Below are 13,021 nucleotides of genomic sequence, written 5' to 3'. Positions count from 1 at the left end.
TTAACCAATTTATACTTCTGTCAGGCCTCTGAACCCAAGCTAAGCCATCATATCCCCTGTGACCTGCACGTATACATCCAGATGGCCTGAAGCAACTGAAGATCCACAAAAGAAGTGAACATAGCCTTAACTGATGACATTCATAAACCACCACTGTGATTTGTTTCTGCCGCACCCTGACAAATGTACTTTGTAATCTCCCCTACCCTTAAGAAGGTTCTTTGTAATTCTCTCGACCCTTGAGAATGTACTTTGTGAGATCCACCCCCTGCCCACAAAACATTGCTCCTAACTCCACCGCCTATCCCAAAACCTATAAGAACTAACGATAATCCCACCACGCTTGCTGACTCTCTTTTCGGACTCAACCCACCTGCGCCCAGGTGAAACAAACAGCCTTGTTGCTCACACAAAGCCTGTTTGGTGGTCTCTTCACACGGCTGCATGAGACATGGTGCGGAAGACCTGGGTCAGAGGGACTTCTTCGGGAGACCAGTCCCCTGTCCTCGCCCTCACTCTGTGAGGAGATCCACCTACGACCTCGGGTCCTCACACTAACCAGCCCAAGGAACCGCTCACCAATTTCAAATTGGGTAAGTGGTCTTTTCACTCTCTTCTCCAGCCTTTCTCGCTACCCTTCAGTCTCCCTCTGTCACTACACTTCAATCTCCCTGTCTTTCCAATTCCAGTTCTTTTTCCTCTCTAGTAGAGACAAAAGAGACACATTTTATCCGTGGACCCAAAACTCCAGCGCCGGTCACGGACTCGGGAAGGCAGCCTTCCCTTGGTGTTTAATCATTGCGGGGACGCCTGCCTGATTATTCACCCACACTCCACTGGTGCCTGATCTCCACGGGGACGCCTGCCTTGGTCATTCACCCACATTCCTTTGGTGGCAAGTCAATTGCGGGGACGCCTGCTTTGGCTGCTCACCCACATTGCAGCCCAGGGCTGCTCCCCACTCCCTTCTCCGTGTCTCTACCCTTCTTTTTAAACTTGCCTCCTTCACTGTGGGCAACCTTCCACCCTCCGTTCCTCCTCCTTCTCCCTTAACCTGTGTTCTCAAGAACTTAAAACCTCTTCAACTCTCACCTGACCTAAAATCTAAGGGTTTTATTTTCTTCTGCAACACCGCATGGCCCCAGTACAAACTCGACAGTAGTTCCAAGTGGCCAGAGAATGGCACTTTCGATTTGTCTATCCTACAAGATCTGGATAATTTTTGTCAAAAAATGGGCAAATGGTCTGAGGTGCCTGACGTCCAGGCATTCTTTTACGCATTGGTCCCTCCCTAGTCTCCGCTCCCAGTGAGACTCGTCCCAAATCTTTCTTCTTTCTCTCCTGGTCTGTTCTTCAGTCTCCACCCCAAGCACTGAGTCCTCTGAATCCTTCTTTTCTATGAACTCATCTGACCTCTCCCCTTCTCCCCAGGCTGCTCCTCGCCAGGCCAAGCCAGGTCCCAATTCTTCCTCAGCCTCTGCTCCCCCACCCTATAATCCTTCTATCACCTCCCCTCCTCACACCTGGTCCGGTTTACAGTTTCGTTCTGCGACTAGCTCTTCCCCACCTGCCCAACAATTTCCTCTTAGAGAGGTGGCTGGAGCTGAAGGCACAGTCAAGGTACATGTGCCTTTTTCTCTATCAGACCTTCCCCAAATCAGCCAGTGTTTAGGCTCTTTCTCATCAGACCCCACTAAATATAAACAGGAATTCCGATATCTAACTCTGTCCTACAATTTAACCTGGAGTGACTTTAATGTCATCCTAACTTCTACCCTCTCCCCAGATGAACGGGGGAGCCCAATCTCATGCTGATAACCGCCGGCTTCATGAGCCAGACCTCCAGGAAGGCATTAGAGCAGTTCCCTGAAAAGATTCCCAATGAAACTATCAGGCAGATTCCCCAGGTATAGCTAGGCAAGATTACATGGTTTCCTGCCTAGTTTAAGGGCTTAAAAAGGCAGCTTACAAAGCTTTTAATTATGACAAACTTAAAGAAACTACCCAAGGTAAAGACGAAAACCCAGCCCAGTTCATGGCCCGCTTAGCAGCAACCCTTAGACACTTCACCACCCTAGACCCAGAGGGGCCAGAAGGCCGCCTTATTCTTAATGCGCGTTTTATCACCCAGTCAGTTCCTGACATTAGAAAAAAGCTTCAAAAATTGGAATCCGGCCCTCAAACCCCACAACAGGAATTAATCAACCTCGCCTTCAAGGTGTACAATAATGGAGAGGAGGCAGCCAGACAGCAATGCATTTCTGAGTTACAGCTACTTGCCTCTGCTGTAAGACAACCCACAACCACGTCTTCAACATACAAGAACTTCAGAACATCCAAGCCACAGCTCCCAGGGGCTCCTTCAAAACATCCCTGTGGACCTTGCTTCAAATGCCAAAAGCCTGGCCACTGGGCCTCAGAAGGCCCGCAGCCCAGGATTCCTCCTAAGCTGTGCCCTGTCTGTGCCGGCCCCCACTGCAGGTCAGACTGCCTGACTCACATCACCGCCACTCCTAAAGCCCCTGGAGCCCAAACCCAGCGTTCCTTGGCTGACTCCTTCCCAGATCTCCTCGGCTTGGCAGCTCAAGACTGACGTTGCCTGATTGCCTCAGAAGCCCCCCACCGAGCTTCGGTTAACTCTTACAGTGGAGGGTAAGTCCGTCCCCTGTTTAATCCATACGGAGGCTACCCACTCCACATTACCTTCTTTTCGGGGGCCTGTTTCCCTTGCCTCCATAACTGTTGTGGGTATTGACGGCCAGGCTGCTAAACCTCTTAAAACTCCCCAACTCTGGTGCCAACCTGGACAACATTCTTTTATAGTTATCCCCACCTGCCCAGCTCCCTTATTAGGTCAAGACATTTTAACTAAATTATCTGCTTGCCTGACTATTCCTGGGCTACAGCCACATCTCATTGCCACCTTTTCCCCCAGTTCAAAGCCTCCTTCGCATCCTCCCCTTGTATCTCCCCACCTTAATTCCACAGGTATGGGACATGTCTACCCCCTCCTTGGCGATGGATGACCCCTTACCATCCCATTAAAACCTAATCACTCTTACCCCGCTCAATGCCAATATCCCATCCCACAGCACACTTTAAAAGGATTAAAGCCTGTTATCACTTGCCTGTTACAGCATGGCCTTTTAAAGCCTATAAACTCTCCTTACAATTCCCCCATTTTACCTGTCCAAAAACCAGACAAGTCTTACAGGTTAGTTCAGGATCTGTGCCTTATCAACCAAATTGTCTTGCCTATCCAACCCATGGTGCCAAAGCCATATACTCTCCTATCCTCAATACCTCCCTCCACAACCCATTCTGTTCTAGATAAACCTAGATGATCCCATAAATCCTAAATCCTTTCCCCACTCCCCTTTCCATTCCTTAAAAAACAGCCCTAAAAGCTGCTCCCGCACTAGCTCTCCCTAACTCATCCCAACCCTTTTCATTACACACAGCCGAAGTACAGGGCTATGCGGTCAGAATTCTTACACAAGAGCTGGGACCGCACCCTGTAGCCTTTCTGTCCAGACAACTTGACCTTACTGTTTTAGCATAGCCCTCAACTCATGTCTGTGTGCAGCGGCTGCCGCTGCCCTAATACTTTCTGAGGCCCTCAAAAATCACAAACTATGCTCAACTCACTCTCTACAGTTCTCATAATTTCCAAAATCTATTTTCTTCATCATACCTGACACTTTCTGCTCCCTGGCTCCTTCAGCTGTACTCATTCTTTGTTGAGTCTCCCACAGTTACCATTGTTCCTGGCCCCCCACATTATTCCTGATACCACACCTGACCCCCATGACTGTATCTCTCTGATACACCTGACATTCACTCCATTTCCCCATATTTTCTTCTTTCCTGTTCCTCACCCTTATCACACTTGGTTTATTGGTGGCAGTTCCACCAGGCCTAATCACCACACACCAGCAAAGGCAGGCTATGCTATAGTATCTTCCACATCTATCATTGAGGCCACCACTCTGCCCCCCTCCACTACCTCTCAGCAAGCCGAACTCACTGCCTTAATTCAAGCCCTCACTCTTGCAAAGGAATTACGCATCAATATTTATACTGACCCTAAATACGCCTTCCATATCCTGCACCACCATGCTGTTATATGGGCAGAAAAGGTTTCCTCACTACGCAAGGGTCCTCCATCATCAATGCCTCTTTAATAAAAACTCTTCTCAAGGCTGCTTTACTTCCAAAGGATGCTGGAGTAATACACTGCAAGGGCCACCAAAAGGCATCAGATCCCATCGCTCAGGGCAATGCTTATGCTGATAAGGTAGCTAAAGAAGCAGCTAGCATTCCAACTTCTATAACCCAAGGCCAGCTTTTCTCCTCCTCATTGGTCACTCCCACCTACTCCCCTACTGAAACTTCCACCTATCAATCTCTTCCCACACAAGGCAAATGGTTCTTCGGCCAAGGAAAATATCTCCTTCCAGCCTCACGGGTCCATTCTATTCTGCTGTCATTTCATAACCTCTTCCACGTAGGTTACAAGCTGCTAGCCTGCCTCTTAGAACCTCTCATTTCCTTTCCATCGTGGAAATCTATCCTTAAGGAAATCACTTCTCAGTTGTTCCATCTGCTATTCTACTACTCAGGCCCTCTCCCTTCCCTACACATAAAGCTCAGGGATTTGCCCCTGCCCAGGACTGGCAAATTGACTTTACTCACATGCCCCGAGTCAGGAAACTAAAGTACCTCTTGGTCTGGCTAGACACTTTCCTGGATTGTTAGAGGCCTTTCCCACAGTGTCTGAGAAGACCATCGCAGTTATTTCTTCCCTTCTGTCAGACATAAGTCCTTGGTTTGGCCTTCCCACCTCTATACAGTCCGATAAGGGACCAGCCTTTATCAGTCAAATCGCTCAAGCAGTTTCTCAGGCTCTTGGTATTTAGTGGCTCATGGTTTTACCTCAAATTGCCACCCCTTAAGTCTCTCCTGAAGTGGATAGAAGATCTTCAGTGGCACGGTACCCTCCAAACTTTCAACCTGATGAAGTCCTATTCTTTACTTTTATATTCACTCTTATTCTGGTTCCCGTTCTCCTCTACCTCTCCCCAGCTATCTCCACCACCCTATCAAACTCACTCTCTCCTAGTCGTTTCTAATCCTTCTTTAACAAACAATTGCTGGCTTTGCATTTCTCTTTCCTCCAAAATCAACGAGGCCCTGACTTACTCACTGATAAAAAAAAAAAAAGAGGAGGGACTCTGTATATTTTTAAATGAAGAGTGTTTTCACCTAAATCAATCTGGCCTGGTATATGACAACATAAAAAAACTCAAGGATAGCACTCACTAGCCAACCAAGCAAATAATTATGCTGAACCCCCTTGGACACTCTGTAATTGGATGTCCTGGGTACTCCCAGTTCTTAGTCTTTTAATACCTGTTTTTCTCCTCCTCTTATTTGGACCTTGTGTCTTTCATTTAGTTTCTCAATTCATACAAAACCGCATCCAGGCCATCACCAATAATTCTATATGACAAATGCTCCTTCTAACAACCCCACAATATCACCCCTTGCCCCAAAATCTTTGTTCAGTTGAATCTCCCCCACTGTAGGTTCCCACGCTGACCCTAATCCCACTCGAAGCAGCCCTGAGAAACATCACCCATTATCTCTCTATACCACCCCCAAAATTTTTTGCTGCTCCAACACTTCACTATTTTGTTTTGCTTTTCTTATTAATATAAGAAGATAGGAATGTCAGGCCTCTAAGCCCAAACTAAGCCATCATATCCCCTATGACCTGCATGTATACATCCAGATGGCCCGAAGCAACTGAAGAGCCACAAAAGAAGTGAAAATAGCCTTAACTGATGACATTCCACCACTGTGATTTGTTTCTGCCCCACCCTAACTGATCAATGTACTTTGTAATCTCCCCCACCCCTGAGAAGGTTCCTTGTAATTCTCCCCACCATTGAGAATGTGCTTTGTGAGATCCACTCCCTGCCCGCAAAACATTGCTCCTAACTCCACCACCTATCCCAAAACCTATAAGAACTAATGATAATCCCACCACCCTTTGCTGACTCTTTTTGGACTCAGCCCACCTGCACCCAGGTGAAATAAACAGCCTTGTTGCTCACACAAAGCCTGTTTGGTGGTCTCTTCACACGGACGTGTGAGACAACTTCAATTTATTCTTTTTTTTTTTTTAAGAGACAGGTGTCTCACTATGTTGCCCCAGGCTGGCCTCGAACTCCTGGGCTCAAGAGAGCCTCCCACCTCTACCTTCAGAGTAACTGAGACTATAGGCATGTGTACCACCATGCCTGGTGTACACCTAAATTTCCCTGAGAGGTCCTTTTTCACTGTTTTAAGTCTGCATTCTTATGGGGTCATACTCTGCTGCCCAGGCTGGAGTACAGTGGTGTGTCATCCTGGCCCGCAATAATCTCAAACTCCTGGGCTCAAGCAATTCTCCCATCTCAGCCTCCCGAGTAGCTAAGACTACAGGCACAAGCCACCATGCCTGGCTAATTTTATTTTTTGTGGAGACAGGGTCTCAGTATGTTGCCCAGACTGGTCTCAAACTCCTGGACTTAAGTGATCCTCCCACCTTGGCCTCCCAAAGTGCTGGAATTATACACATGAGTTATCATGCCCAGCCCTGCATTCTTTTGAAACAGTTTAAGCTACAGGAAGTCCTGGATATGCCTAATGTGTTATCACATTTGCCCTGCCTTTAAAAACCTCATCCTGGAGACACCATCTGTCCAATGATTCACCCAGGTTGCAAAGCAGGAATATGGTGCCACTAACATACATGAGCCACACAAATAACTAGGACCTCAAGCAATATGACTACGACTAGATTTCAGATGACTAAAATTTCCTGTTACTCCTAAAAATCCCCAATTTAAACAAACAGGCCAGGTGTGGTGGCTCACGCCTGTAATCCCTAAACTTTGGGAGGCCGAAGCCGGAGGATCGCCTGAGGTCAGGAGTGTAAGGTCAGTGGAGAGAAAGGAAGAATAGACCCAGTCAGGCGAGTAAGTTTACTGAACCTGCCGGCTGCTCCACCACAGAGGAGGCAGCCTTGAACTTACAAAATGAAGGGTTTGTATGGGGGAGAGAGACCCTGGGGTCGTTTGTTGATTAACTTTGCCATATATCACCTTGTGACCTTTATGGTAGCAGCTAGATGAAGGAACTTACAGGAGGATGTAGGCAAAGTTTGTTTAGGCTTTCCAGACCTCCCCCTGTGCAGTCCGGATAGTTTGTAATTGTGGTTTGCTTATCACAGGAAGATCTGATAAGTGAAGTCTGCTGGCTTCACCTCGGTGCCTAGATAAGGGCTTAGAAACGTAAAGGGGCTCAGGGGGAAGGGTGGGCGACACAGAGAGGAGTTGCAGAGCATAAGGGGGAGTGGTGGGCAGCACAGAGAGGTTTGGGGGAAGTACTGGCAGTACCAAGAAGCTTTTTTGGGGCAGTTTGTCCCTAACAAGGAGTTCGAGACCAGACCGGCCAACATGGTGAAACTCCATCTCTACTAAAAATACCAAAATTAGCCAGGTGTGGTGGCCCACACCTATAGTCCCAGCTACTAGGGAGGCTGAGGCAGGAGAATCCCTGGAACCCACGAGGCAGAGGCTGCAGTGAGCCAACATCATGCCACTGCACTCTAGCCTGGGTGACGAAGCGAGACTCCATCTCAAAAAAAAAACCAAAAAACAAGCTTTGTCCTTCAGTTGACTGTTAGTTTCCCTCCACTTCAGTGAGAACATCAAGGCTTGATTTGATCATGATTAATATCAGGCTAAGATGGGAAAGATTTTAGAGATAAAAGAAGTGGCCCTGGGCTACTGAGTTGAAATGGTTAACAATCAGCACTGATCGAACACTGGCAAAGGAAGCCCTGAGAAAAAGGAAATTATTGTCAACCAATCCATCTGCCATTTTCTGCCTCCCTTGTTCCTTGATAAAATTTTAAATTAAGCAACTTATTAACATGTACAATGTTTTTAAGTTATAATAAACTACAAGGGATCGGTTAAATAAGCCATGGCACATTAATATTAATACAATCAAATACTATGCTGCCATCAAAAACGACGATGGGCCAGAATCTATGTCTACTAATATTAATACAATCAAATACTATGCTGCCGTCAAAAACGATGATGGGCCAAAATCTATGTCTACTGACACGAAAAGATGTTATAGTATAGTAAGCACTGTCAAGTAAAAAACAAGGGTGACAACAAATTAACCAGGCCGTTATGTTTGTAAATTTTTACTTTAATAGATGAATTAAAAACACAGAAAAATAATACATGCCTACATAACTGTGATTACTTCTGAATGATGAGAATACAATTTCTTTTTTTCCTTTCTGCTTCTCTATATTTTCTAGTATTTCTAAACCAAATGAGGTTTGCCTATATAAAGGTAATTATTTAAGTTACTAAATCAGAAAATAAACTTACCGGCCGGGCGCGGTGGCTCAAGCCTGTAATCCCAGCACTTTGGGAGGCCGAGACGGGCGGATCACGAGGTCAGGAGATCGAGACCATCCTGGGTAACACAGTGAAACCCCGTCTCTACTAAAAATACAAAAATTTAGCCGGGCGAGGTGGCAGGCACCTGTAGTCCCAGCTACTCGGGAGGCTGAGGCAGGAGAATGGCGTGAACCCGGGAGGCGGAGCTTGCAGTGAGCTGAGATCCGGCCACTGCACTCCAGCCTGGGTGACAGAGCGAGACTCCGTCTCAAAAAAAAAAAAAAAAAAAAAAAAAAGAAAATAAACTTACCCAATATTCGCTCTAGCTCTTCACACCTCTTCACTTCTCCAACAAATTTTCTTTGGAAAGTACTTATGTTCTGGTTGAGCTGAGAAATGGATGAAAAATATGGCTTAAATTTCTAAAATTTAAAAATACGTTTATGTAAAAAATAAAACATCACCAAAGTGTGGGGGACATACGCTCTTATATACTATTGAATGGAACTATAAACTGACACAACTTTCTGGAGAGCAATCTATCAACTGTTATCAGAAAAGCCTGAAAATCCAGCCAGGCCAACACCATGAAACCCCAAGTCTGCCAAAAATACAAAAATTAGGCCAGGCGCGGTGGCTCACACCTGTAATCCCAGCACTTTGGGAGGCGGATCAGTTGAGGTCAGGAGTTCCAGACCAGCCTGGCCAACATGGTGAAATCCCATCTCTACGAAAACACAAAAACTAGCCAAGCATGATGGCAGGTACCTGTAATTCTAGCTACTCGGTAGGCTGAGGTGGAAAAATCACTTGAACCCGGGAAGTGGAGGTTGCAGTGAGCCAAGATCGTACCATTGCACTCCAACCTGGGCAACAGGGCAAGGCACTATCTCAAAAAAAAAAAAAAAAATTAGCCGGGCGTGGTGGCGCACCAGAGTAACCCAGCTACTTGGAAGGCTGAGGCACAAGAATTGCTTGAGCCCAAGAGGCAGAGGTTGGATGGAGCCAAGACTGCACCACTGCACTTCAGCCCTGGTGACAGAGTGAGACCCTGTCTCAAGAAAAGAAAAAATCCTGAAAATGATTATTTGCCCAGCAATACCCCATGAAGAAATTTAACCTAAGGAAAAAGCTATGGAAACAGATAAAAATTTATCTATGACAACATCAATCTCAGGGAAAAAGAAAAAATGATAACCCAAAAATCCAACAATAGAAAACTGGTTAAAGAAATTACAGTCAGCGTAGTTAAAGAAATTATAGCCAGGCACAGCAGCTCACATTGATAATCCCAGCACTTTGGGAGGCTGAGGTGGGAGGACTACTGAGGCCAGTAGTTTGAGGCCAGCCTGGGCAACATGGTGAGACACCTTCTCTACAAAAAATAAAAACGTAGCCAGGCCTAGTGGTGCACGCCTGTGGTCCCAGCTGCTCAAAAGGCTGTGGCAGGAGGCTTGCCTGAGTCCAGGAGGTCGAGACCACAGTGAGCAGTTATCACACCACTGCAATCTAGCCTGGGTGACAGGGCAAGAGCCTGTCCCAAAACAAAAAAGAAAAAAAGAAAAGAAATTACAGTCTATATCCACACAATGGAATGCTACTTAGCAATAAAAAGGAATGAACCCATGCAACAACAGGGATGACTTTCTCTTTTTTTTTTTTGACACGGAGTTTCGCTCTGTCGCCCAGGCTGGAACGCGGTGGCAGGATCTCAGCTCACTGCAACCTCCGCCTTCTGGGTTCAAGCGATTCTCCTGCCTCAGCCTCCCGAGTAGCTGGGATTACAGGCACGTGCCATCACGCCCAGTTAATTTTTGTATTTTTAGTAGAGACGGGGTTTCGCCATGTTGGCCAGGCTGGTCTCAAACTCCTGACCTCAGGTGATTCACCCGCCTTGGCCTCCCAAAGTGCTAGGATTATAGGCATGAGCCACTGCATCCACCCTGGATGACTTTCATACTAAGTGAAAGCAGCCAGACACAAGAGGTCACATATTGTGTGATTCCACTCATATGGAATGTCCAGAAAAAACAACCCTAGAGGCAGTAAGCAGATTAGTGGGTGCTGGGGGCAGAGGGGGCAGGGGTAGAAATAAGAATTAACTAAAATGGGCAATGGATGCATGACTCCATAAACTTTATTTTTTTTTTTAGACAGGGTCTCACTGTCACCCAGGCTGAAGTCCAGTGGCGTGATCTCGGCTCAGTGCAACCTCTGCCTTCCGGGTTCAAGTGATTCTCCTGCCTCACCCTCCAGAGTAGCTGGGATTACAGGCAGGTGCCACCCCACCCGGCTAATTTTTGTATTTTGGGTAGAGATAGGGTTTTGCCATGTTGCTCAGGCTGGTCTCAAACTCCTGGGCTCAAGTGATCTGCCTGCCTCAGCCTCCCAGAGTTTACAGGTGTGAGTCACTGCACCCGGCCTCCATAAACTTTCTAAAAACAATGGGTAAACTCTAAGATACACCTCAATAAAGTTGTGTAAAAATTATGGTTCAGCCATATAACTGATGACTCTGCACTTATCAAAAATGATATTTTAAATGACAAGGTATTTGATTATATTAAGAAATGTTATTTAAATTTTCGAGTAAAATGTTGGTAATAATTTTTTATCTTTTAGGCCAGGCCCAGTGGCTCATGCTTGTAATCCCAGCACTCTGGGGGGCCAAGGTAGGTGGATCACTTGAGGTTAGGAGTTCGAAATCAGCCTGGCCAACATGGCGAAACCCTGTCTCTACTAAAAATAAAAAATTAGCCAGGCATGGTGGCGAGCACCTGTAATCTCAGCTGCTCGGGAGGCTGAGGCATGAGAATCACTTGAATCTGGGAGGCAGAGGTTGCAGTGAGCCAAGATCGCACCACTGCACTCCAGCCTGGGTGAAAGACTGAAATTCTATCTCAAAAAATATATATATATATTATCTTTTAGAGATACCTGTTGAAAAGTTAAATTATTTATCTTGGATTTGCTTCAAAATGATCTAGTCTGGGAGGTGAGAAAAAACTAAATTTACATTATGGGTACATGGGGGTACACTGTACTCTTCCCTCTACTTCTTATAATACAAAGTTTAAAACAATTTTTAAAAGTTGTAAAAGAACACTCAATAAAATTAGGAAGTTAGTCATGATTTCTGTGTAAAGCAGATTAGGATGTTTTCAGTGTGGTTCAAATTATATAAAAGTACACATATATGGACATTTTTAAACATTATTAGAGAAATGTTGATTGTCCAATATTAGCCAAAAAGTTAAAGTTAATTTCTAGGCATTGGGATCATGCAAGCTATGTTCCTATTATGTTTTCCATATTTCTCACAATGGACATCTATTACTTTCACACCTTAAAAATTTACAGTAATCATTCATGTTGAAAGCCATTTAAGACACAAAATTTATCTTTATTCCATTTGGATTTGTACTGGACACTCTCAAGAAACAGTTAAGCTACAACTTGACATGAAACTGCTCAACCTGATAAGTGTCTACCCCAAATGTTCAGTTCTTGTTCATTTTTTGGGGACTTTTTTAAAAAGAATTAACCAGAAGATAAAAATTCTAATTTCACTCCTGTTTATCACCTTCTCATTCATTTCTGGAGGTCAAACTAAAAGTAACCACTTCCAAGTTGCTAATGATTCAGACACAATCTAGTTCTATGGAACTTGTTGGAAAGGAAGTTCTGCGTCTAAAGCTGTCGCAGGATACGATACGACTTCTCAGCTTCCATTTTCTTCCTTCAATATCAAATAGTACTTAACTCTAAATGGACATGATGTTTCTACAAATAGTAGAATCTTTATTTATAAAGAGGTAAATTTCTGTGGCAATAATACAAACATGGATTTGACATACATACACCACCATCCCCAGCTTACATATATTAACTTTTTTGTTGTTGTTTTTTTTTTTTTGAGACGGAGTCTCACCCTGTCACCAGGCTGGAGTGCAGTGGCGCGATCGCAGCTCACTGCAACCTCCACCTCCCGGGTTGAAGTGATTCTCCAGACTCAGCCTCCTGAGAGTAGCTAGGACTACAGGCACGCCCCACCATGCCCAGCTAATTTTTGTATTTTTAGTAGAGGCAGGGTTTCACCATGTTGGCCAGGATGGTCTCGAACTCCTGGCCTCATGATCCGCCCATCTTGGCATCCCAAAGTGCGGGGATTACAGGCGTGAGCCACCACACCCAGCCATATTAACTTTTGTTTTCTATTGCGTGGGTTCTTTTACAAATTTGGGGTTTTTTTCCCCCTTTTAGAGCAGCACCCTAATTCAGGGCTAATGGAATAAGGTATATTTTAATGTAGATTCAATTCAAGGCACATTAAACCTAGTAAAACCGGCAGAGGAGACCTGGTGCTGTTTGTCCTGATATTCACACCCATTGATACTCCCACTTCAGCTGAAGGACTAAAGAGGAAACCTGTTCTTAGACTGAGAACTGTTACAAAAGTGAGAACTTTCCCTTCAGGGAGTCCTCCCCATCAGCTGAATGACCTTTCTTTTCCAGGTCTTCCCACTAGCTGTCACCACGGAAGTCAC

At 45.4% G+C, this 13,021-nt stretch overlaps 1 protein-coding gene across 2 annotated transcripts in view; it reads right to left on the bottom strand.

The window, feature by feature from the left end:
• Nucleotides 1-13,021, bottom strand: part of ATP6V0A2 (ATPase H+ transporting V0 subunit a2) — a 53,949-nt gene that overhangs the window by 38,801 nt on the left and 2,127 nt on the right. Inside the window, exon 2 of one of the 2 annotated variants that reach the window (XM_050747907.1) lies at nt 8,785-8,863. The exons of the other annotated variant lie outside the window; for it this stretch is intronic. Within the exon in view, the coding sequence (XP_050603864.1) occupies nt 8,785-8,863 (79 nt within the window). The remainder of the gene's footprint in view (nt 1-8,784; nt 8,864-13,021) is intronic. 2 annotated transcript variants of the gene reach the window in all.

This window comes from Macaca thibetana, chromosome 11 (assembly GCF_024542745.1).
Source record: "Macaca thibetana thibetana isolate TM-01 chromosome 11, ASM2454274v1, whole genome shotgun sequence".
Lineage (NCBI taxonomy): Eukaryota > Metazoa > Chordata > Mammalia > Primates > Cercopithecidae > Macaca > Macaca thibetana.
This window is presented reverse-complemented; position numbering and strand designations above follow the sequence as displayed.